The sequence below is a fragment of the Venturia canescens genome, chromosome 2 (assembly GCF_019457755.1).
Source record: "Venturia canescens isolate UGA chromosome 2, ASM1945775v1, whole genome shotgun sequence".
Classification (NCBI taxonomy): Eukaryota; Metazoa; Arthropoda; class Insecta; order Hymenoptera; family Ichneumonidae; genus Venturia; species Venturia canescens.
The window spans coordinates 17,772,168-17,798,235 of record NC_057422.1 but is presented as its reverse complement, the minus strand read 5'-3'; the positions used below and the strand labels follow the sequence as shown (position 1 = coordinate 17,798,235).

Sequence of the window (26,068 nt, the reverse complement as noted above, 5' to 3'; positions counted from 1 at the left end):
ACTGAGTCTCTCGAGCCTCGGAGAGTCCGCCGGTCGAGCTTGAATGAGCCTCGCTAAAGGACGTCGGGCGGGGGGCGACGGGAGCGAAAGAGAAAGCGATAGACAGAAAGCGAGAGGGAGCGAGAGAAGAAGAAAACGAGGGAGAGATGTACGATACTCGATAACAGAGCACGAAGAGAGGGAGGAAATGGGAGAGAGAGGAAGAGAAAAAACACGCTAGGGGCTAGTAGAACAAGACAGCATTGGAACGGCCCTCGCCTCGGGGCTTATTCAAGAGGGAGGGAGGGAGACATTCGAAGGGAGAGAAGAAAAATTGTGGGAATGAGGAGGATGCTAATGTCGAGAGGCACATTATTGCATATAATAAGTCATCTTCTATCTTAGGCATGAAAACCGTGAGAATAGCGAGAAAATAACAGCAACAAACATGTTACGAATATTCTAGATCTCTGTATTATTATTATGAGACACGTGATCGGTGTAAGCGGGGAGACTCGATGCCGAAAAGTATAACAAGAGCCGGGCAGTTCAATCCGAGCCGTGCAAGAGCTACGTACGTGATACGTAAAGAAATAAATACTCTGCATACGTGTACACGAGCGTACGAATTATTGTATCCTCCCGCCCCAATCAGAAAATAACCTAACAAACAACAATGAAACTTAATATTATTGTGCGACGAGATAAAGACGTGAGAAAAATTCAGTTTCGCATATTTTCTATTCAGCGATTCTTATGATCATCATTTAATGTTTGATCGTCGAATATTACGAAATTTATTTAATGGTTTTTTTTTTTCAAGAATCGTTGGCAATGAAATTTTGTATTGCACAGCCAGTAAACATCGTTCGGGGATAACAATATTTCTGGATTATTCGAAATCGATTTCCGAATAATTTCAAAAACACTCGTTGTGGTAAAATATTACTTTGGAACATAACTGATATCGCATCCTTCGGGCTGTCATAATTCCACAATCGAAGAGTTGAGATAAAATGGAAATTATATTCTCTTACCATTCACCGATGGAGGGAGGGATTTTAAAGCAGCCAATTCATGTCGATTCCACATACAGAAAACGGAGTTACAAGGCTTCAAAATATTTCATCGAATGTAACGATTTGAACTGTATAAACAGGTGTGATAACGAACGATTCCCAAAATACATCTATCATGAGAAAAAAGCCAATGACCTAAGAATGTATTCACCACGTTTGAGAAGCGGTTCACAAAGTCTAAAAACAATTGAATAAACAACACTCTATATTTTCGTCTTCTCAAACTAAAAATTATGATGTTGACAGCATGAGGACGTATCTTTTGAGGAAAATTTACAACGTCTTCAGTAATAAAGACCTAAAATTCCACCACGTTGAATTATTTATTCGCTGTTACGTAATTCCACACAAATTCGTTCACGAGGCTAGCGTTGATTAAAAAAAGCTACAAAGTTCAGAGAATTACATGAAGTATGACAACTTTTGATGATTGTTAACTCGTGTAGCCTTCGGATTCACGAAGATCTGACACAGCGAGATAATTATCTGAAAATTCATGAATCTGAGACAAATAGTATCGAAACAATTCAAACGAATTCTGCAATAAACGTACAGTCAATCTTCCCCCATTATGTTGAGATAGTCTGATGCCACGACGTAAGCATCGTGAATTTTGTAATGAAAGTTTTTTCGTGCGAAGGTGCATTCACTCATAGAGAACGCGGCGAAAAATTCGAGTAAATCGCATGAGGAATCCAATCGATTATTTTCAGAAAAACATGAAAAATTAAAAAAAAATTCAAATCTTGAAAAATTAAAACCGAAAAAATCACAACGCGTGTACGTGCATCAAGAGACTCGGTGTTTAGCTGTAACAGAGAACTACTCATACGGTATTTATTATATTCGAGGGTGTGTATCATGACAGCAAAAAAATAAAGCTATTTTTGCACGCATTATACTATTTCCATACGTTGTTATTCACTTCTGTTCTACAAGTGACAGGCGGCACCATTTTTAAACGTGATTTCAATGCTTCCCAGCTTTCAAAGTCAAATCATATACCAGCAACAAAATAATTCGTCTGCATATGGTGACCTGAGTGAGTCCGTGAAAAACTGCCAACCAAGTGAAAACTCGGCTTCAGGGAATGTAGGGTCGTTTTTCAAGTTCAGAGATTAAATTTTCAGTGTATAAAAGTAAGGAAAAAATGGAGCCACTCCCTGCAAGATATTTGCTTCAGCCATTGCATAATTTAATGGGAAAAAATATTTTTCCGCGTAACTATAGAATTTGGGCGGGAAGAGGCTTATTTGGAGTCGCAAATATTATCAAAGAGGACAATAGAAAAATTATGCTGCGCACAATTCAAAAATGCTCCGCGTATTAAGCTAGGCTACTGCGGAGATAAAATGCTCGTTTTTCGTCCGCACTCAAGCGAGCCAGCTCTTGCACTAAAATGACATGGGAAATACTGTTGGAAGCGAACCGAAAAACTGTTGCCATGCGAATTTTATATCCCGCACATCATTCAAGTTATATTTCCAAATAGTATTTAACTTTTCACTTGACACAACGAAACCGTTTTTTCCATGCAGGAACATAAAACTGATATCGAGGCGATTATATGGAACGTGTTGGTGAAAGCCTGAAAACTGTGTACAGCGAATTCCGGAAACTGGAAATCCGGTATTTTGGATTAAGCTTTTAAAAAGTACTCGAAAAAGGAATTTTCTCCCTAAAAATAAACATCGAATACGCGGATAAAGATAAAATCGTTAAAGAAACGAGAATCGTTTCACTGTTCGTGTCGCTCGAAACGTCAAGCCATCAAACTGCGCCAGGCATAAATCCGCTTATTTTCCGGCTTGTAATTTTAAATGTCTCGCAGCTTCCGGGATTTTGATCAGAGGGGGGAACAGTAACGACGGAAATGCGAGTTGGCACGCGCGGAATGAAAAGGAGCTCGGGGTGGAATAATAATAGTAAAACAAACGGTTGCTCCGTGTAATAAATGTTTCGGGTAAATATAAAAGAGCGAACTTCTTATTATCCCCTCGGACCAGAGATATTTGTATAAGGATTTGATTAACGGTGAGCCAGGATAGTTCATCTGGTCGTGTATGTATGTACATCACGTCCCGCGTTTAGTTATCATTAAATGCGAGACTTGACGACGGTTCCTCTCAACGTTAGTATATTTCTCTTATCAAAACTGCTAGAGCGCTCTTGATTCGATCAGTACGCGATGCCTCGTGCCATCGCAAATCGAAGAAGCCGCTTGGAATCCGCCAATTCGGCATCGCCTGATCGCGACCTCCAAGATGGCTCTTGATAACGACTAAAGTGCTGAGATGCATTGAAAACCCCGTCACGACGATCGCTCTCGTCGCCGTGGCGAAGATTTTTGTACGCATCAGTTCCGTTTGATTCTTAACCGACCTCGGTCGTCCCTCAGGATAACTCCGTAAGTTAGCAGCTTGCGGCGGTACAGTAAATCCTGAAAAATTGGTGAAACCACATAGAGGACCTGTAAGCCTAACTTGCGTTAACAAACGGGATTAAGCGGCACCGAACACCGCTTTATGAACGTTCTTGTTATTGAGTCTCGCTGCTCGCTTGTTGTTACTTCTTCCAAATTCTAACTCGTCTGATAATCTTTATTTTGTTTTTCATGTTGAAAATTGTGCCTCGATTCTCATTCAAATTGTAAACCTTTTTGCATCTCTTCTTTTCGTATATATTTCTGTTCTCGTCGAAACTTCTATTTTTCATATCTTATCAATAAATCTAATTTCCTGTTATTTTTTATTTGAGCGACCTAATTACCTGCTTCGGGGCCCTTACGGGACCATAGGCATTCCTCAACTATCTCTTCAATTATTTCGATCATTCAATTATTTCACTTATTACAAATATTCCAGCTATTCCCTTAAGGACGTTCACGACTGATAATCGAAGACAAAATTTCCGTATTCTCTCGGCTTACTTCAACTGTCACTGTGCAGCGCACGCCCCTCTCCCTACTTCGAAACTTTTAGCACAGACTCTATGCACTGATACGAATAAGGCTCTGGCGCACCCTATAAATATACACTAATACAAATATCCTTGGAGCGATGCGGAAATCTGGCAACCTTGCTTGCCTGCCACGTACTTTCAGTAGTATTCCATTTTGTATAAATTAATTTATTTGTTATTGTTGATAATTTTTCATATCTCATTTTAATGTTTATAATCTCGAATGCTAAATTGAACATTCATATGTATGAACAACTTATTTTTATAAAAAAGTGTCATTCCCAAAAAGTCTCCAAAAATGAGAGCTAAAATGTGTAGCCATAAATGCTTAAATTGACAATTCTTTATGAGATAAATCGTTGAATATGATGAAAATAAATTCCTGCCAGTGTGCATGCGCGTGAAGTCCCTCCCCCTTGCCCTTACGTATCGTTGCCCGGCAGTGTTGCCGCTACACAACGGCGGCGCCCCTTTCATGCCGTGGCAAAATCACGCTCGCAAAATCGTCAAATTTATAGCTTTTGAATCGTTACCACGTATGAACGACACGGCTGAGCATCTCTATTTTTTTATATTTTATTCCTAATATCAATATCTATCATGATGCATTTTTTTATCAAATACTATAGAAAATTGTGACTGCTATTAATTAGAATGTCTCTCAAACTCATGATTTGCTTATACCTTGCATGTTAAATTTCCCAACTTCAACAACGAATATCTCCGCTTTGGTACGGGCATGGTCTTCAAAATTTTGCAAGTACATTAAGGAAGCTATAAATAGTGTGTCATCTAAATTTTAAGAAAATCTATAGAAAAACGATTTACTCGTGAACGTCCTTAATTATTCAATTATTTCAATTTCATTCAGATCAAACTAAATCATCGAGCTAGGTATCTATTAAAATATTTCACATTTGAAAAATCCTACACTTTTATGGTGACAGCAGAAACAATAATAAATAAACTAATAAATAATAAATAAACTCCATCCACGTTCGTCCCTTCTGGACGTAACATGTATATATTTCTTTTAGTACAGGCAGCCATTAGCCTGGAAACAGCGTAGGTTTAAGGTTATGTCGTATATTGCACATGTTATACCTAATATAAGTATATCAAGTGCTACATCCACATGATACGTGTATTCGCATTGCATGTGTATGTGTGCTTTGAGTCTTGTAGTATATGGGCAAAGGGCGCCTGCGGGCATCCCTTTTGTAATGAAAAGGGTCTGGCTTGAGAGCGGAGGCTTTTTCTCCACCAGAAAAGCAGTGGCGAAGCAGACACGACGCCATTAGCAGTCTCAAGGGCTCGAAGAAACCCTCGGAAGGCCGCACAGTCTTGCAATGTGTTGCCCCTAACTCTCTCCATCTTTTCCATTTTCTCTTCTTTATTTTTTCCCTCCATCTTGTGTCGAAATACGTCTTCCCACGTCTTTGCCCGACTGTCTCACTGGTTGAGAGAAAAACGAGAGTAAATAGAAAAAAATAAGAAACACGTGGAAGGAAGAAAAGAGAAACGGACGTTCTCAAGCCCGACTACGAGTGAACGGCTTTCCCGATTGGCTTCATCCTTGCTCTAAAGAGCCATGGGGGAGGCAGCCGGATAACCATTGTCAGGCAAATCCGTGAATGCTTAATCCTTCGTTTTTACAAATTTCAAGATTTTTTATCCTTTCGAAACAACTAATTTGAGAGAACAGTAATGACTTTGGACTTGGGTGAAACGGACTCGGATGGTTCTTGCAAAATTTGCTTCAAATTCGACTTTTTTTTCGAGAACAACTCGACGGTTTTGTACAGGAAAAAACGTGGACAGCTTTTTCCTGGAGAAAGTACCCAAGCCATGACCTGAATGCCGATGGCTAATATTTGACGCGCATTAGTGAAACCTCATGGAACATTACGTCCTATCCGTCCTCCATAACCTCGGACAAATAGCCCGAACGTGCCGACTCAAAGTGATGCAATTAGTGGCAACATTGGTTATTGACAATTGGAAGAGCAGTCGGGGGCTACGAGTGAATCGTGCCTTTGATCGCGCCTCGTTTCCATAATTCAACAGTTTACTCGGAGGATCTGAAAAATTCAAAGCTCTCTACGAATATAACAGTACTGAGAAAGCAGCCAAAGAAGTTACAATTATGAAATTAAGGGGGAGGAGAGTCCGTCAGTTTCTTTAACGATTTTACAAAAAGTCGTCAAATGTCGATTGAACAATCGTCGATATCGCAGGTCGCTTGACTTATCTACAGAGTAATTAACCGCGTACTCGATCGTTCACCACGACTGAAGAATTTTTAAGTGCAGTAAGTGCCCGGCTAGCGGAGCGCACAGTTTTAAAACGTGGCTCAAGGAATCGACCGTTCCGTTTTATCGGTCAGTGAAAAACTCACGAACGCGCGAATGTAATACGATCTCGAAAGAAAATGAGACTGCTTCGACGTACCGATGAATATTCCAGAATGCTTTCCGAACCCACGTGTACCATAAATACCAACTCAATGGACGAGAAAACGAGGAAGAGTCTAAGAGGTCAAAGGAGATGAGGGTAGCTGTATATTTCGCATACTTTATGACCGAAGTATTCGCGGTGAATAATGCAGGTTTGGGCACTGACGTTGCCTGCAAAGTTATAAGCCTTCGAATTACGTCATTACGTATTCCAATGACGATAATTTTTGGTTTCTTTTTCCTTGAAAAAAAAAAGACTGTTGAATCTTTCATTTGATAGAGATCGACTCAATATTTTGGTCGTTGAATGAAGACTTTTGCGTTTTTTCGAATTTTTTTGTAGGTCGATTAACGAGATATCAATACCTCAAATTTTTTTCGTCAATTGACTAACGAATTGAGATTTTTTTCCAAAAAATCAACATTTTATTCTTCAAATAACTACGGCGCTCCGAAAAATGAACGAAATCAAACGTTTTTTCTCAAAATATTGAATTTTGACTTTATTTTTAATCAGGTTGGTGAATAAAATTGACGATTTACGACGATGGCGCGTTCTGGTCGTTTTTCAAAACTTTCAGCCCTGTCGCAACTTCTTTTAATTGATCTGGAATTGATTCGTTGCGTGGATTCGTCGAAGAATCCGAGTCATTCTGAGGGTCACTCGAATATTTCTACATTTCTTTATGTATGTATAATGTGCGATTGGACCGGAGTTATTTTGAGAATATCCGACGAAAATAATCGCCGATGTCGTTGCCGTCGTCGCCGCAGTGACGGAAGCTCTTAGCACGCGCGCGTATCGGGAAAATCCGTGAATCGAGGGGGAGCAAAAAATTGTTAAAGCGAGTATAAAAACAGAGCGACATAAATTGGAGGGCGGCTGAGAGGACAGATATTCAAAAGCGGAGGTGAGATAATACGAAACGGCGAGAAGTCTGATGACGAGGAGAAGCGACACGCGAATCACTAAAGACGCACGAACCTCGATGTTTTTGAAAACGGACGCGATTGTGCTCGGATAACGTGGGCGAAACAGCCGCTTCGCTAAATCTTCAGCGAGTTTGCAGCTGTCGCTTTTTGCCCAAATCTCCTCCGCTGTTTTTCGTTTTTTCTGTCCTCCGCGCTTTTCTCTCTGCACGATACTTACGCGCGCACATACGACCAATCTTTCCGCGACTCTGAACCATTAGGAAGATTGTGGCACAAAGCACCGACTCGACTCTCAGCCCAATAAAATAACGAGACTATCGAGACGAAACTTTTCTTTTTCCGAAAATACTCTCCCGCTTTAGCTTTTCCCTCGTCATCTTCAGATTCGCCTTCAAAGTATTTAAAGAAATATTCAGCTATTTCTCAATTGTATCACAATTCTCATATTCTTCAGATTCATCGTTATTCTGATACTCGATGGAGTGGATACGTTTGTGGATAAATCATAAAGAAAAAAAAAAAAAACAACTAAAAGGTCTCAAAGAGTGGAGAAAAACGAAGAGGTTTTGATCGAGATTGACGATCGGAAATATTTCTCGTAGTATATCTTTGAAAAACAAACGTAAAAAAATGAATCTCAGTCCATTTTTCTGTCTGTTGCGGAGACGAAGTAAAAATACAGCCAGTGATCATGAGATATCGTAGTTTGACGTCTTATGAGAGTGCTGAAACATGAAAAAGTTACTCGCCCTTAAAACTATCGGAATCTATGCTAGTTTATTTATATTATTGTTTTCAACTTCTCATCGTTCAGAATTCCAATGTTTTTTCGATTCGAATCTCGTGGTTGAAGAAAAATTGAAAAAAATGGTCAAAGTGAAAACTTGCATGCGAGTTGCGATAGGAGGATTAGCTGCACTTTGGAGTAACATAAACACTCGATGGAAAAAAGGGTTGGGAGAACTTGACCATGGCACCTGCTGCTGCTTCGTAACGTAACCTCGTTCTTTTCGCTGGCAAGCCAATAACACGCTCGACTTTTTTTTTCTTTCTTGGGCTACGACTTCATGTTATTCCTCGGAGTGGATGCTCGAGTCACGCAAGGAGTGCAAATCGATCGGCTGAACAGTACCGAATCACGACGACGACGAATTTGTGAGTCTGAGAGTATCCATCGAAAGGTCAAATTGCGTGATTTTATTCATTTACTTCGAAAAAAATGGAAGGCAAATCATGCTCGAAGGATCGTACTTTATGGGTGTCTAAATTCGATCGATTTTTATCTCCTAATTAAAGGTATTATCACTCTAAATTAATGTCAGAGTTATCAATTCGAAATTGTGAATAAATTTTTTCAACTTATCCTTTGGCGAATGAAATTACAAGCCATTAATTAATCGGGGATCCATCACTGACTGAACCCGAAATATCATTCGTCCCTGACAAAATACTATAGTTTTTTATCTAAAAAATCGCATTAGACGGAAAATGAATCAAAACAAAAGTATTGATTAAAAGACAGAAGGCTGTGACAGGAATGACCCAAGCCATAAAGAAACAAATGCCGAAATAAGCAAAAGTGAGGTTACGAGTGCTCGTTAGCCATTTCGTTCAATCAATCTTTATTACTAGAAAGACAATCGTCTCGAATTTTTTCCCATATTCAAACACGTTTATCTCAATAACCAATGAGACAGACTCTTTAAAGTTTGATATGCGTGTCAGTCGACTTCTCACTTAAACTCTGAGTAAATTTCAAAACTTTCTTAAGAAGATTGTTTCATGCATGAACTACCTGAAGGTGATAAACGTGGGCTGGGTTCTTTCAATGAAACATTGGGGATTTTTCTTGTTTGTTTATTGAAAGAAACTTCAGTGCTCAACGAAGTGCAGCTTCGTTCGTGTTTTTTCTATTTGAGGATTAAGCTACAGAACGGTTTGAAGCATTTTTTTTTTTTTTTGAAGGGAGGATCGGTTGGTCAAATTTTACCGAGCAGAGTGTGAAAAACGAAAGAAATCGTCGGCCAATTTTGAGTCTCAATCATTCCCAATTAATCTTTCTTTCGTTATCAATAGAATTGGAAGGTTCATTTCTCTCTCGGTCTTTGGCGAATTTTCGTTTTCCATACTCGAATATTGGGTATTCCAGGTGGATGGGCGAGATATAAATCGACTTTTTGTGCCCATCCAACGAATACAAATGACCAAAAAGAGCGTATAAAACGGGCTCGCATGACGAACGATTGAACAAGCGGAATGAGGAGGGGAAGGGGCTATTTTGTTTGACAAAACAGTTGCGCGTGGTTTTGAGCGTGTGCAACGAGCTGATGTCGTCGGCTGCTGCGTTTGCACACACGAACAACCACCTCGATCGATTTTCCGCGACTCTGGTTATCGATAGGCGCGACGTTATACAGCCAAGTACGCGATAAGTAACGGTTGACTTTTGCCAACCTACTACATATTCGTATAAAAGAAAAATTTCGTTTTTTCATAGTCTGTGCAATACTCTAGATTCGTTATCCTGAAAAAAACGAGGCAAAACGCCAGAGAGAAGAGGACAACCAACGAGAAAATCACCCCTCCCTTCCTGTCAACCAACAAATTGACAGGAATGGCATCTGTCTCGGTCACTGGAGTTTCCGTCCTCGGGAATTCCAATCCCAGGAGAATCAATCAGTACATCGGAGCACTGGTAGGTCGGTACATGCATTATTCTATGCGATTTTATTGTTCAGAGGTCAAGCTTGATAAAATAGGTTAAAATAAATTTCTGCGTTCATCGTTTCATTGAAATTTCATAGCTATTCATTAATATTATTAAAATCGATCCAGAAGCATTTGCGTACGCAGAAGGAAAACTTTTTTCTCAAATATTCATATTTCAAATCGATAAACATAACGACGAGTACTTTTTTTCATTCATATCTTCCTTTGACTATGGAAAATGCTAATATTCCTATAGAAAATTTCAGCCAGCACTCAAGACGCGCGAGTCGCCTTATTTTTCGCTGATCTTTAAAAAAAACCGTTCAAAAAAGCATTCTGTACTCCATAGTATGGTTTATACTATTTAGAAACGTCTTTTAAGGGGTCTACCCGGATTGGACGGGCAAAAAAGACTATTACACACATTTTTTAAAATATTTATTTTACTCAGTTTTCGTACAGAAAAATGGGGAAGAAGACAGGTCCAAAAAAATGGCTGTTCGCTTTTGACAAAATCTCTGGAATGGGTGATCGGAAAAAAAATAAAAATGGTTTTAAATTCAATAAGTAAATGGTTACAGGGCGTATAATACGATTTTTGATTTTTTCAAAAATGACAAAATGGCATCTATTTTTCCAAAAACTACGAAAAAGCACATTTTTTTTTCATTGTATTTTGCAAAAAAAAAATACTTCCGCTCAAAAGATCAAAATTCGTATGATGTACGCTAAACCTATCGTCACAAAGTACACTTGGGAAAATTTTGGTAAGGACCGGTTGAATAGTTTCGGAGATTTTATCGACGAGCCGCCCCAAAAGCGTAATTTAAAACGCGTTTAAACGAAGGCAGGTACGCGGTACCGCAGTGGACGGTGCGTATTAGCGAGCTCAGACAGCCGAGTTAACGTCGCACAAAAGTACACTTAAACTGCTCAGATCTTTAGAAAATTTCAGTATTATACTTTCAAATATGTAAACTTTCGATAAATGCAATAGGAAAAAACGATTTTTTAAACATTATAGTTAGGACAGACCCCTTAAATTCGCTATAAAAATCAGAGTATCAAAAAATAATACACGATCCCTGAAAGTTAGCTAAAAAACCGAAGTCCTCTACTAAGCAGGATCTTCTAAGATTATCCTTCTTTTCGAAAATCAAATAATCCAAATCGATCGTGTAGCTGGATAATCTTGAGACACAAATCTCGTCATTTTTCAGCAGCATCCCTTGGCGGTTTCTCTCTTGGTGTATCTCTCGCTTGGAATTCGAGCGCCGGTGACGTTCTTCGAAATGTACTTAAAGCTAGCGCCACTGAGATAGGATTGATCGGGGGAATCGTAAATGCAGGTGCTTGCCTGGGAGTTCTATTAGTTCCTTGGATCTTGAAATTCATCAGCCGTACCGGGACAATGTTTGTCAGCATTCCCATCAATATGATTGGATGGGCTTTCATTTGCTTTGCCGATCAGAAGGTTACTGTATATTTTTTTCAATTCAAATACAGCAATGAACCATACAGTCAGCTTTCAAGATGAAAAAAGTTTTATAATCAATAAGGAATAAAACGATTTTTCAATTAACGATAAGCTGAATCGAAAGTCGCGTTTATCGGTGCCAGAAACTTGATAAAATTTCTTGTCCCAGGTCTTGTTTCTCATAATCGGAAGAACAATTTGTGGCATCGTGAGCGGAGTCTTTTGCGTTGTCACGCCTTTGTACATCGCGGAAATAGCTGACAAACAAATCCGTTCGCGTCTCCTCACCTTTTTTCAACTGTTCATCAATTTTGGAATCATGTACGCATTCCTCGTCGCTTACGGACTCGAGGAGCGTGAGACCATTTGGCGATACAGCCTCATATGTGCTGCGGCCTGTGCGCCCATAGCTCTGGTCAATTTCCTTCCTGAGAGCCCACTCTATCACGCGAAAAGGGGCAACATGAACGCTGCCTTAAGATCGTTGAGGTGGTACAGGGGTGAAGAATACAAGTATCAGGAAGAACTCGACGAATTTGAGAAATTAGTAAAGATGCGACGCCATGGATTCAAAGTAAGTTCCTGCTCGTAATGTTTTGCCATTTTTAGACAATTTTACAATGATGGAAATCGAACTATACGAAATAATCAAACGATCATTAGCTGATTTTGTGAAATTAACCCTACACCTCATGTGCCTTTTTTCATACCCTCAACCTCATGACCGGGGTTTGAACGCACCCCACTCTTTTTCTGCTTATAAATCCGGTCCTACGATGCTAAACTGACTTTATCCTACACCATTTTCTTCGTTTTTTTATAACGAAAAGAATGATGTACGATAAAACTAATTTCAATTGAATTTATATATAAAAAAATCCGTCGATAATCAGTCGATAATGTCGCTTGTTAGGACGGGAGCGTAGTTTGAAGTTCGCGTGGGGTGTGCTCACACCCCAGTCATGCGTTCTAGGGTTAATGTTCAATGATAAAATATCGTGTCAATATTAATTGGTTCAATGAACGATTAAATTCATTGATTCCTTTGAATTCATCGCCATAAAAAAGAATCCAACAATTAAAAATAACAACGAGGAAAATTGAATGCCACGCGACGATGGTTATTTCGTCCAATCCCAAACTGAATCGTCATCGAATCAACAGGCCATTATAAAAATGTTGAAAAAACGAAAAGTCTTGTGGGCAATTATCGTCTGCCATGGTGTCATAGTAGCCCAGCAGTTGAGCGGTATAAATACCATGATTTTCTACGCCCTCGTCATATTCAACAACGGTGGCTCTGGAGATATGACCGGTGAGGAGCTGACGCTTATTGTTGGGGCGGTGCAAGTTTTCGCGTGTCTTTTATGCACTTTGACCGTCGGTCGTATCAGCAGGAGGGTACTTTTGAGCATATCCGCTGCATTTACGGGCCTTTTTCTTATTTTACTCGGTAAGTCATTGAGTTGAAAAAAATAAATAATCGTTTATGCTCTTCGGTGGTTTTCTTCAGCAAGAAACATCGATGACGCAATTTCATTGACGAATTTTCGTACGGATTTAGAAAAAAAATGTTTTCCTTGTTTTAATGACCTTGAGGCTGGGGGGGATGGGATTATTGAGGCTGGTATTTCAGCGTAAGAGACAGCGACCCGGAGTTATGGGACGATACTTACGGGTGGATGCCACCAACCTGGATAAGTCTCTTCTTCGCGTCGTTTAATCTCGGACTCGGACCGTTATCGTGGTCGCTGTTGGCTGATACATTTCCCATGGAGATAAGACTAACAGGAGCCACGAGCGGGGCTTTTCTCAATTGGTTATTGTCCCTGACAGCGACATTGACCTTTGGAAAAATGGCGATAACCCTTGGGATTCCGAAAACAATGTGGCTTTTTGGCGGATTTTCAGGAATAGCCGCCATTTTTTGTGCCATTCTAGTACGTGACAACAGCAACAAAAGTATGTACGATATACACACGAATTTTGGCACGAGCCAGCGTGCATCGGACTCCGGATCTTCCCGGATCGTCGGACAGACTTGAAAGAACATTTCACAAGATCGTCTCCCTCGGTCAACACGAGAAGATGAAACCACTTTGGATCGCCCGTTAACTCCGATGTATTTTAATTTTTAATCTATTATTATACTTATATACATTCTCCTGCAGTTTTCATACCCACTCGTTTCGACTACCGTTTTGAGAACGTTCCAAAATGTCGTGAGAATACAGAAGTGCAAAACAGTCTCGAATAAAAAAGTGTTCATCAATCACGTTTCATTTTATTTTACGAAAAACGGTTTAAATATTGTGAACATCTCATATAACATTGAACATTTCATCCGATTCGATTGACCCTCATTAACCAAAATCTCTCAGTTCCGTAACAGCCAACACTTTTGGTTGGCCAATTGCGCAATAAAAATTAGGAATAACATTACGCTGTTGAGGAAATTCGTTGATTTATTTAAACAGCGAATAACAAAAACGGAGCGTAACATGAAGCCACGAACGAAATGAAGAGCTCATTTTCGATAATGATTCTGGATAATTATCGTCGTACAATTATTACTAAAGTATCAAATTCAGGTTTGTTCGTTTGATTTGATCGTTGAACAAAAATAAAACGAAAAAAACGCGGCTATATAACCCAACAACAAAATCGATCCGGTAACCAGTTCGCGAAGGGGAGACAGTCGAACGGAAAAGAGAAGAGGGAGGATTGAAATTTGTGATGCTTGGCCGTTTGGCGATTTGCCAATTGAACGAGAATCAGTTCTTGGGATATTTTGTTTCTCGATGAAATATTGCTAACAGATGTCAGGTAGTCCGAGTGCTTTTCATCCTCGAATCCCAGTGGAGACCCTGATCATTTCCAGTGCTAAATGACAATTAATTAAACTCAAAAACAACTAGAACTTATAACAAAAAGGCGCTCGAGTCAGGTGGACCCGCGAGAGTAGACCTCATAAAAGTTGGAACCCGTAACACGAGCCTTCCGTTTCCGAGTAAATATAGAGATTTAGAAATACTCACAGCAAATATTCGGACGCCATTTTTACAGCACGATTTAATAAAAAAATAAAAAAGCTGTCAAGTGCCACAAGTTTGCTCAAGATTCAAGAGGAGGAAAAGTTAGTAAATTATTTCAAATATTCTTCTCAAAAAATGATTAAAATGAAAAGGAAGGTAGACACTTATATATTTTAAGCAGAACTTCGTCTTCTTCTTTCAACGTCTTCCATCGTAAATGAGAGACTAGACATTATTTTCGAACTTTTTTAAGACGGATCAGGTGTTGGAAACTTAATTAACAACGTCTTGCCACTTCTGCTACGTACATTTCTTGACTTGGAAGTTGAACGATGAAAAATTTTTAGAAAAAACGTGAAAGATCTTTTAACAGGCGGGCGAACATTAAATTTCAAGAGTTTAAAACAGGCTACAAGAATCATGAAGAGAAAAGAATGTATCCACATTCTTATGTTTCTACATGCGAGTGTAAAAAAGTAGCTGTAACCTGTAAGAAAAAAGTAAAGAACTACAACTGGCATCATGAAGAGAAGGAAACAGAAAAAGAGAGAGAGAGAGAGAAAAAATAAAAAGGCAGCATTCCGCTGGGAGCGCACGAAGCGAAGGTGAAACTTGCTACTGAGCACGTTTCATTCTCGTCGAAACCTCAGTGTCTGCAATTGTAGAACGTGAGGACTTGCCAGGAGGGAAGATTTCTCGGCGCCTTTGCAGCCCGTTCGAGCACATCATGAAACAGGAAAAAAGTCGAGAATAATACATGGTCGGTCGGTGAGGGTGTAAAAAAAAGCGAAGGTCCTGGCTTTTCATGGAGAAAGCAAAGAAACCCGGCTCTCGTGGCTCGGCACGGCCAATTCCAGCTTTTACGAAGAAATTCTCCAAATGAGGTGGACCGTACGTAATCGACTTACGTACCCAAACTCTCCCCCCTCCCAGCCCTCGCCTGCGCTCTGCTCCCCAGTTTTTCCTTCTTGCCTTATATTCCCAAGGTAAAAACCGTATTAAGCACGAAACGAAAGGGGCCGAGGGAGAGAAAAGTATTCTGGTAGAACAAAAAACGAAAGATCGACCAAAACACGGTGATATTTTGACCTCCTCATATTTACAAGCTAGTTGCGAGGATGTTGAAGGCCTACGATGAAAAAAAAACATCTGAAAAACGGCATTCCCTGCGGTAAAAAGTGCCCGGGGATGAAGAGAGACAATGTTGATTATTTGGCCCACTTTGTCATCGAATAATCTCGATAAAAGTTGGTAATTTGATTACGTTAACGGTGACGAAGAACACTGATAAATCATCCGAGACTATTCCCAGAGGTTATTATCTTGGTGTACTTTCCAGACGGGAGAGGAACCATTTGGGATAGTAATACTCGCGATTCGTATCCTTTAAGTAATTAGGGCAAGTCCGGGAGTGTTGGTCGTGCTTTTGGGATAGCCATTATTATTGAGCGCGTTACTGCACAATAAAAGCTCGCTATCTCGAAAGTACCCTTGATTCCTTCGGATTTACGTTTACGTTCATTTACGCCCATTTACTTTTAAGAAAAACTATAATTGCTCGAATTCTTGATCGCGTGTAATTGTTTGCTCGCATGGATTTATAAGTAGGAAATAACGTCAAATAAAAAACACGTTAACTAAATGGGGTGAGTAGAAAAATAAATGAAAAAATAGCAAAGCATGTCAAGATTGAAGTGAAATTCAGATAAAGATGGAACGCCTGCGACTAGAAAAAAGCAAGCAAAAAACAAAAAGTGCTAAAACAATGACCGTTTGATCCAGCCGATGAGTAATCCTCGAACTAATTGCGATTTTTATCAAGGCAGAACATGCCCGAAGAATCCTATTTTATGGGTAACTAAATTAAGTCGATTTTTACTTCCCAATTAAACATATAATCACTCTAAATTAATGTCAGAGTTATTTATTCAAAATTGGAAATAAGTTTTCCCAACTTATTTTTTAGCTAATGAAATTACAAGCCATTAATTAATCGGGGATTCATCACTGACCGAACTCAGAATATATTCGTCCCCGGCATAAATGCTATAGTTTTTTATCTAAAAAAATCGCATTAGAGAATACAAAGGGAAAACAACGGAAATGGATAACAAAAAGGTGTTTCTTCCACGAGACAGTTAAATTAGGAAATTATTTAAATTTGGCATACGTATTGTTTAACATATGAACAACACCTCTATAAAATTTTAACAAGTTTCACCATCCCGAACCCGAGATATAGGGGAACATGGGGCAAATTGAACACACGGGGCAAAACGAACACCGTGTTCGTTTTGCCCCGTGATCGCGAAATCCGGGGCAAAACGAACACGACTCGAAGCGAAAAGTTTAATATTAAAATTTCCTGTTTTTTTTTTCTTTTCGAAACCACAATGGGCACAGGGCAGAGGCAAAATTTTCTGAACTACGAAAAATTCTTTAATTCTTGAATTCCCTTATTTTTTAAATGAAATGATGAACAATGTAAGAAACAAAGAAAATTGAATTGATTGGAATTGTTTTCTACAGAAATCGCAATGATACAATTCATCCGTCTCCGGATGAAATATAATCCACGGTGAAAAAAATTGAATTCATCCCAACGTCTTTATTGCGAAAAAACTAATTTTTTGATTTTTCATGCCTCCCAGAGGCTGAGTTCGTTTTGCCCCACATTTTTTTTTACGAGATTCGAGAAAGAGGGAACGGGAAAACTGATTTAGAACATAAACATAGTTGAATCATGATTTATATATTGGTGCAGTGAATTTGGAGTTAATTTTTTTCATGTTATAAGAAAATGGTGAAAAAATCCGCGACTTTAACCCATTTATTCGTCTCGGACATGAAATAAATGGGCCCGAGGAGGTCCCATTTCTTTTCTCACATAGCAGAACTCGTCTTACGCGCGGACGCCGTCGCTTCCAACGCGTTGATTGTGAAAAATGCAATTTTCGGATTTTTTATGCCTCTCTGAGGCTGAGCTCGTTTTGCCCCACAAATCGTTTTTCACGAAATCCGACCTACAGGGAACGGGAATCTGTTTCAAAATCTAAAGATAGTTGAAATATCGTTTATACCCTGGCGCAGTGAACTCCAAGTTCATGTTTCACATGTCACCAAAAAATGGGTTTAGAAGCGATCTGCGACTTAACCCCATTTTTTCCTCTCGTGCATCCAATAAATGGGCTCGAGAGGGTCCTATTTCTTTTCTCGTATGCCAGAGCTTGCATTACATCCGGGAGCAGTCATTTCCAACGGCTGTATTGCGAGAAATATATTTTTATAATTTTTTTTGCTTCGCAGAAGCCGAGTTCGTTTTGCCCCGAAATTTTTTCTTTTCGAAATTTGAAAAATTAGCGATGGTAGTCAGTTTTGGGACTCAAATACAAGTGAAAGACCGTGTGCTCATTAATGAATTTGTCTTAGTTTCTTAAAAGTTCAATTTGCCCCATGTTCCCCTATGTAATTGAACTTGACTCAATTAACACGTAACATATGGACCATGCATAGGCAAACAGCACATTATTAATTCTACCGGTAGTACTAAAATTAGGAAGTTTATAAAAAACGAGGAGGAGCTAGAGCAGGATATCACAGATATTGTGAAAAAAATCAACGTGATTGACCATCTAGTTTAACAAATATAGTCTCGAGAAGTACGAAGGTTTAGGCTGCATACGACATATTTTGCAAGCGAACAAGCGAATGTCGTCTGTATAAGCAACCTTTTCTGTGTGTTGAAGAGTAGCCCGGATAGTTCCGTCAAAAAATTTACTCGCGATGTCAGATCAAAAATACTTTTAGAATAAATTTTACGAAAGCAAATGATATTTGTACTATATCTGCTGGCACCGAGTACAAAGTTAATGATTACGATCCGAAAGAATTATTATCAACCCTTTTAATATGCAGACGGTACATAACTTTTGGTTGGGGCTGTCGCAGGGGATCGACCCGGGGATTTATACGTTGAAATCAACCTTTTTTTTTATACAAAAATTGTGCATAATATCGATGATTTTTTCAAGTGGAGTGCCCGACCAAACTAGTGGTAGTGGTCGATATTTCGACTAGATCCGTCCTATAAAGGTTAAAAGACAGAAGGCTGTGACAGGAATGGGTCGAGCCATGAAGAAATAAAATGCCAAAATAAGCAAACGTGAGGTTACGATTGCTCATTTTACCAATTTCGTTCATTATTTAACGTAATACATCTTTATTACTGGTAAGACAATCGTCTCGAATTTTTTCCCAGACCTTCATTATATACCTCATTGTTATTGTGTACGTTTTTCATAAGCTTTGTAAGAAGTGTTCATTCGTTATATGGAAAGATGAACGATTTTTTACGCACAGTTCCTAGACCCCTGTGTGCTTTTCTTCATATTTAAATACGTTTATCTAAATAACCGATGAGACGAACCCTTTAAATTTTGGTACGCATGTCAGTTGACTAACGATTGAAACTCTGTGTATATTTCAAGACTTTTTTAAGAAAATTATTTCATATATGAACTACGTTAAGTAAATGAAAATGTATCGATTAAAAAATTCATTCAAAAGAATTGGATTAGTTTCGAGCTTTGAAAAATTGTAGGAAATTCAAATCGAGAACGTTTTGCATTAACGATGAAACAACGATTTTTGATGGGAGTTAAAAAAATGGCGAATCCAAAGGCTCGAAAAGCTTGCAGGGTGGCGCTGATGCTGGTATAAAATGTAGAGATAGCGGGAAATGCATTTGGGATATAGTTTCGCGCCAACAGCTGCGCAATGAGGACCACCATAAAATAGGGTATTGTTGACAACGGATCGCGGATAAGTACACTGCGAATTGGGAGTAGGGATTTGAACTGACTACTGTGAAATCTCTATGAGCATGATGCGTGCTGGAGCGTACGATGAATTAATTCTGTAGTAGCGAATCTCTGTGTTTTGTACGCTTCAAAGGGTTATCGACCGTTGGTATAATTCGTTGATAGTGAACCATTCAGCTAGCATGCGAAATCGTATCACCGAGCTCTGAGTGAAGGAAACGGTGCAATTAATATTTCATATGTCAGTCGAATATCCTCTGGTTTCACTATAATTGGGAGAAATAAGATTCACGAATTTCCTAAAACTTTTTAAGCTCCGGTGCCAAAGTGGCTAAAAAAAAGTCCCAACAAATTTCGCGATAAAGCACAGAAAAAAACATCCCATCGAGTGACGCAATCATACTAAGACTTTTTTCCCTCCGATTCCATGAATCTACCAAAAAAACATTAGCCTGTCGTTAAACTTTACCTCGCTCTGTGTAAGTCGTCTCTACGACTACCATTTTCTTTTCGCCCCCTCGCACTGACGAACCTCGATAAGAGAGTGCATCCCGATACTTTTTCCCCCGAGTCTAAAGAGCTTTTCCGTGTTTTTTTCTCAGTCTCTCGTCGTTTTTTCTTCTTCGCCACTTTCCTTCCCAATGGGACTATAGTGGGGATGGGAAACGGGCACTTAACACGTGGAAAGTTTAAATAAAGCAATGGTGTCATGTTCTTGTATACCTGCCTGTATGGGGATAATTACTCGATATTGTGATAGCGATCGTAGCACCAATATTTTCACAACTGCCCGACGTGAGTTATCAATGGCCATTTTTTGCTCCATTTTTTTTAGAAAATAATCGATCAGTGTATTATTGGAATGGGGAAATAATATTCTTCTCCCAACGGTCGTTCATCATTATTTTTGAAGATTTACCTTTCTCGACACTTGCCATACTCCCATGTCGATGGAAGTCCACTTATCATTTGAATGCAACAAAAAAAAATAGTCCTCCCACGACCGACTGGTTTTAATCGACCATTTTTTCTTTCAGCAATCGACGAATGATTTTTTTCAACTTTCCAACCTTGAGTTATCGAACCCAGGTGCAATAAAAGTACGCAGAACTGTATAGCTGTATCGCCTGGCTGTTAGTTCCGTGTTTCTCGCTTTATACACTTTTCCTTCAAAGTCCAATCTAGACAGATCTGTAACATACTATAAATGCAATTTCGCAACCACGATGTAAGAAAGCGAGAGAGAGAGAGAGAGAGAGAGAGAGAGAGAGAGAGAGAGAGAGAGAGAGAGAGAGCGAGAGTGAGCGGGAGAGAGAAGGAGACACGGAAGGCGGACTCGGTGTGGATGCCAAAACCAATTTGAAAATTTTCCTCGCTCACACCGTCAGCACTTTCTGACGAGGAGGAAGACCCGAGGATTCGCGTGTATGTGTGTGTCTGTGAGAAAATAGCGAAATAGAGCGTAAGACAGGTTGGGCAAATTCAATTTGATACGAGAACGTACCAAGCTATGAGCTCTATATAGTGCAGCATTTCTCAGTGCACTACTAATACGAGAAAAAGCTCGCTTTGGTACTCCTTATTGCAACGTCCGGAGGCTGTCTTCCTCGAAATACAAAGTATTATTTCGTACCTCTCTAACGAGCTCCGAACTTATAAAAGGTGAAGCTCAAAACCTTTTTTCCATTTTTCTCTTCCCCTCCCCTCCTTCGCCCCCGGAAACGTTGGTCGGTCGAAAAATCTTTGCTGAATAGTTTTAATGATCTTCAAAACCGTTCATTAAAAAATATCAACGCGAACCTTGACGATAAAACGGGCATGGCCGGATGCAACACCAGCTTGGGACGTAACAGTTGAGAGCATCGAAGCACCGATAAAAATACACCGACCACGTTAATCGACTTTCACATGAGTACTTCTGGAAAAAAAACGACCGACTCTTCGAGTGGCGTAGAAAGGATTTAATAGAGCTTATATAAACGATTATACGCATCTGTATTCACGGTAGTTGCTGCGGCCTAACCATTACACTAGCCTCAAGCTTTTATTACAGAATAGACACAAGTAACTGAAATGGATAATTGAAGCCTATAGATAAAAACAATGAAAAATTAAAAATAAAACTGAACCTCGAGAGCATTGAGTAAAAAGAGAATGGCAAAAAATCGTGAAACGGGAACAACACTTTTGCACTGCCCTACGAGAAAATGTGGGAAGACAATAACTAAAGTCTCTGTTGCTTGATAGATAAACTTTTCGATAGAAAACGTGCAGTTTGAATAATCTCGTTTATCAGATATCTCGAAAGGGGGCTATGTGATTCATTGGGAAAAAAAATTATTTGGTTTATGGGAAAATTTATCTTTCTTTTTCAACGAAGAAACAGCTGAATTGAACTCGGTGTATAGGACAAAATATTTTTATCTCGAGAAACAGTATTTGGATTCATTGAAGTGAAAAGAGTTAGAAATAACATGCGGACGGATATGGACGGAGCTCGATGACGACTGGCAAATAGAAGTCATAAAATTATACGAGATACACAGACTGAATATAAATAGTCGTTTGGAAGACATGATTTTAAAGAGAAATTAGATGGTGCATTGATGTTTCATTGAAAATCGAAGAAAAACCAATTTTTCTTCTTGAACGTAGGAAATACACGATAAGTAAATTTGCGATATGTGTGAGAAAAGTCGTAGCTGAAACTCGTCTATACATAGAAAGGAGCCACCAGCGATATCCCGTAAAGTCACTCGGCATTCGTTCTCGCGGATCTTTTGTGAATCCCTCCGCAGAAAATATTTCTCGTATACGAATCGACATCATATTCGTGGTATGAAGAAATGAATCTTGGAGGAAAGCTTTTCCAACGTACAATTTCTCGTGACTCTCTTATTCCGTAGGAGCAAGCGCTTTAAAGCTTCTCGAAAGCAACGAGAAATCGAGGTAGAAAGTGCAGTGGGGACGATCGAACGAGCCGAGTGGGATATATTTATATGATATTATATTTCCTGTATATATATATATATATATATGGTGGGGGTACGAGGTATTATGGGAGCTTTTCGATCTGCTGCCAATCACCAAAATCTCGTCGTCCTTGTACGCTCTTAGCTGCATGAAAAAAATTGACTTCTTCAATTTTCACTTCGTAATGATGGGAAAAAATGAACTTTTAACTTCTATTGACATCCCTCTTCAACGACGTTTTCGATCCCAATAAAGTAGCACTTTGCTCCAGAAGTGAGTGATCGAGGAAATATTGGATTATATCGTTTTGCTGGGAATTCATTGGTACAGTGATTGAATTGTTCATTTAAGTTTTAATGAAATCAGTGAAAATTATGAAAGTCTGCTTTTGAACGTTTTTTTTTCCTGGACTGTCAATAGCTCGATCTAATAATCACTTACTCAAAATAAATGTACTTTGATACTAATTGAAAATTGATACTAATTGAGTCTGGTCATTTATAAAAGCCTTGTTCTCCTCACAGTTTGTTCATCAAATATTTCTTTTCTTTATTTATTTAAATTTTAATGCAGTTCACCTTTTCTGGGATTTATTAAGAACGGTTACAGTCCGGTATCGTTATTTCCTTTTTAAATATTCTTTGAAATGAATTCGAGTTCTGATGGAAATATCAAAGAATTAGTGTCACGTTGGCATCACGAGTCATCGCGACATTTCAGAGCAAACAAAATATTTTCAGAGTGACAATTTCGCTTGAATTTCAAGAGGAGACTCAAGCTCGGTGCAACGTTATAACGAACCAATCGTAATCGTGGTGGAGCGATGACAATGAACAGCTAATTAACAACCCTGCTTTACGATAAGGGACTCGTGAACTCGACTTAAGAGGATTGAGCTACCCAAGGTAGATAGCGAGCAGATTTTTATTGGAAACGTTCAAAGATTAGAAAAGCTAAAAGCGCGTGAAAACTTTGGCGGTAGTTGTCCCGGAAGTCATTCTCCGGACTCTCGAGTTTCTCCTTCATATAACGAGGTACACGCAATCTTTGAGGCAAATTCTCTCAAATTCGTTATATTTTTTATTGAGAAAAATAACTCTATCGGCATCTAATTTCTGGTGAATTATACGGAGTGCTGAAAGTTTCAGAAAACCCCCCCTTTGCGATCAAGAAACAATGTGAACTACGTCCAATTTTTTTCTACAAAAATATTCACAAATTCAAAATTGAGAGGAAAAACATTGACCAAGTTCCAGATGAATAATTGTCGAGCTTTGGCAAAAAAAAATCAACAGTTAAATTCTTTCAAAACCAGAGAACGCAGCTCAATCGATTATTCAGAAAAACATTTCGAATATGCATGTGCATGCCACTTCACTTTTCATAAACAAATCAAACGAAAACAAACATTGTTGTTTATTTTATTCATTTCTCTGTGTTTATTTAAACATTGCTGATAACAGATGTAAGTTCCACGTTGTGAAGATTCACTCCTGATTTAATAACGAGAAATAAATGGGGAAAAAAAGAAAAATTCATTTTCATGGAAACGATGTGGATTTTCGGAGTTTGAAAACGCCTTTCCTTACTTGATTGCTATGTCAAAAGAGTGCTATGAATTGCAAAAGTTAAGGTAGTTCATGTCTAAATCGTGTCTAAATTGAGTCTGTTTTTACTTCCTAATTAAAGATATTATAACTCTAAATTAATGACAGAGTTATTAATTCAAAATTGTAAATAAATTTTCCCAACTTACTTTTTCGCGAATGAAATTACAAGCCATTAATTGAACGGGGATCCATCACTGACCCAACCCGAAATCTTCTTCGTCCCTGGCTTAAATACTATAGTTTTCTATCTAAAAAATCGCATTAGAGAGCACAAAGGGAAATGGATCGAGAAAAAAGTACTAATAAAAAGACAGAGACTGTGACAGGAATGGCTCGAGTCAAAAAGAAACAAAATGCTGAAATATAAGCAAATGTAAGGTTACGCGAGTGCTCATTTTACCAATTCCATTCACCCTTTGACGCAATATATCTTCATTACTAGTAAGACAATCGTCTCGAATTTTTTCCCAGACCTTCATTATATACTTCATTGTTATTGTGTACGTTTTTCATAAACTTAAGCCGACCCCTTTGAAATTTGATATGCCTGTCAGCTGTAAGTGGACTATCCATTGAAACTCTGTGTAAATTTCAAGACTTTCTTAAGAAAACTGTTTCATGTTTCACCTTAAGGAAGTTGAAGCGATATATATAGGACATCATACGAAAAATACATTAGATTTTATTGTTCCAAATTAATGAATTGAAAATTTACGTGAATCTTCTTGAATAGCGCTTAATTATGTGTGAAAAATTTGGAGAGGTTTCACCGCCTAGTAATCGAGATACTCATTGTTGAAAATGACAAGGTTAAACATGGGCTCTTATGGAAGCTTTCAAAAAATGGCAAACTTCAACAATAAATATCTCAATTTCACGACGGTGAATCATCGGCATATCCCGCCAGAAGTTTAATACTGCCTTAAGCTTTCTGTTTAAAAAATGTTAATGTGCAAAGTTAGAAAATAGTTTTAACATAAGATACGCTTTAACCTCCTTAAAGAAAATATGCAGGTAGAATACTAGAGAAAAAGGAAAATGTTTGTATACAGTGTCGAGTATGTAAGTTGGGTGAGGAAGGAAAAAAGATGATTGGGGTTATAGTATCGAAAGATAACGAGCTGAACGGCTGAGGAGAATCCTTCTCGAGGACTCGGTGCAACCACCCGCCGAGAAAACTCCAAGATATGTGTTTCACACTTATTATACGTTAGGTTGGAGCGCACCCGAGCGGAAATCAATGTGCCCCACGAGCTAGTGCTCCCTCAAGGTGTAGTGTATCCTCGTATCCTCGCGTATATTAAGAGCATCTTCGTACGAGGATCTGTCGCCAGTCCAGTTTCAAATGAATTTTATAAATGAAAAAAAGCAGCACACGTGCGCGGGCTGTGAAAATAGTTGCGAATACATTTTGGTAATTCTTGGAAAAATCATTTCCTTCATTTCGTACACTCAGGAAGGTTCAAGGCTCCAAATATTTACGGGACAAATTATTTGCCCTCAGGAAAATAATCGAGTTGCTAAGAAGCTTTAAATCATCTTGTACTTGACTCAAATCTAACAAAAAATGGAGAAATCAATTCCACCAAAAATAAAATTCCAACTTTGTAAAAAGTTACTCAATCAATGGAAACTCACTGAAGCACACGAAAGTTCCAAATTGTTTGAAAAATATCTTCCAATCAGCCAATGACAATAAATTTTCTCACTATTCCACAAAATGCTGGAAAAAAAGCGTGAATGCTGTCGAGAACTTGAACCAAGTAAATTTACTCCCAAAGAAACTACTTTTGATGGAAAACTCAGCAAATTAAGAAAAACATTAATTCCAGATAAATCGACTCGGCTCCAATTATCTCATTCCCATCCAACCTTTCAACGAACTGTACGAGACCCCGGGAAAAATACTATAAATTTATAGAAAATTGAAAATCCACGAGATTTAATTTCAATATCGAAATTCCTTCATAATCATGGACCTCCAATGAACTTACTCCATTTCATTAAGAGTTGAAAAACATTCCGATCGCACGTGG

At 38.7% G+C, this 26,068-nt stretch overlaps 2 protein-coding genes across 5 annotated transcripts in view; one reads left to right on the top strand and one right to left on the bottom strand.

Moving 5' to 3' along the window:
- The window catches only part of Octbeta2R (Octopamine beta2 receptor), a 134,149-nt gene that overhangs the window by 53,042 nt on the left and 55,039 nt on the right, over positions 1 to 26,068 (bottom strand). The gene's annotated exons all lie outside the window — the stretch shown is intronic.
- LOC122407264 (facilitated trehalose transporter Tret1-like) lies at positions 11 to 13,866 on the top strand. 4 transcript variants are annotated; one of them, XM_043413366.1, is made up of 8 exons: positions 11 to 691; positions 8,492 to 8,704; positions 9,558 to 9,829; positions 9,906 to 10,107; positions 11,341 to 11,591; positions 11,764 to 12,168; positions 12,759 to 13,047; positions 13,218 to 13,866. In XM_043413366.1, exons 4-8 carry the CDS (start codon positions 10,023 to 10,025, stop codon positions 13,637 to 13,639), a joined length of 1,452 nt encoding a protein of 483 aa, XP_043269301.1. In that variant the 5' UTR covers positions 11 to 691; positions 8,492 to 8,704; positions 9,558 to 9,829; positions 9,906 to 10,022; the 3' UTR covers positions 13,640 to 13,866. The 4 variants fall into 4 exon arrangements, with proteins under 4 accessions (XP_043269301.1, XP_043269300.1, XP_043269299.1 ...); XM_043413365.1 differs by lacking the exons at positions 8,492 to 8,704; positions 9,558 to 9,829 and having other exon boundaries at positions 9,923 to 10,103; XM_043413364.1 differs by lacking the exons at positions 8,492 to 8,704; positions 9,558 to 9,829 and having other exon boundaries at positions 9,923 to 10,103; positions 11,338 to 11,591.

Excerpts from the sequence above, each read along its gene's own strand:
- LOC122407264 (XM_043413364.1), top strand. The coding sequence starts at position 656 with ATGAAACTTAATATTATTGTGCGACGAGATAAAGAC. Across the intron at positions 692-9,922 it reads TTGTGCGACGAGATAAAGAC|ATTCGTTATCCTGAAAAAAA; the intron begins GTGAGAAAAATT and ends GCAATACTCTAG. Across the intron at positions 10,104-11,337 it reads ATCAGTACATCGGAGCACTG|CAGCATCCCTTGGCGGTTTC; the intron begins GTAGGTCGGTAC and ends GTCATTTTTCAG.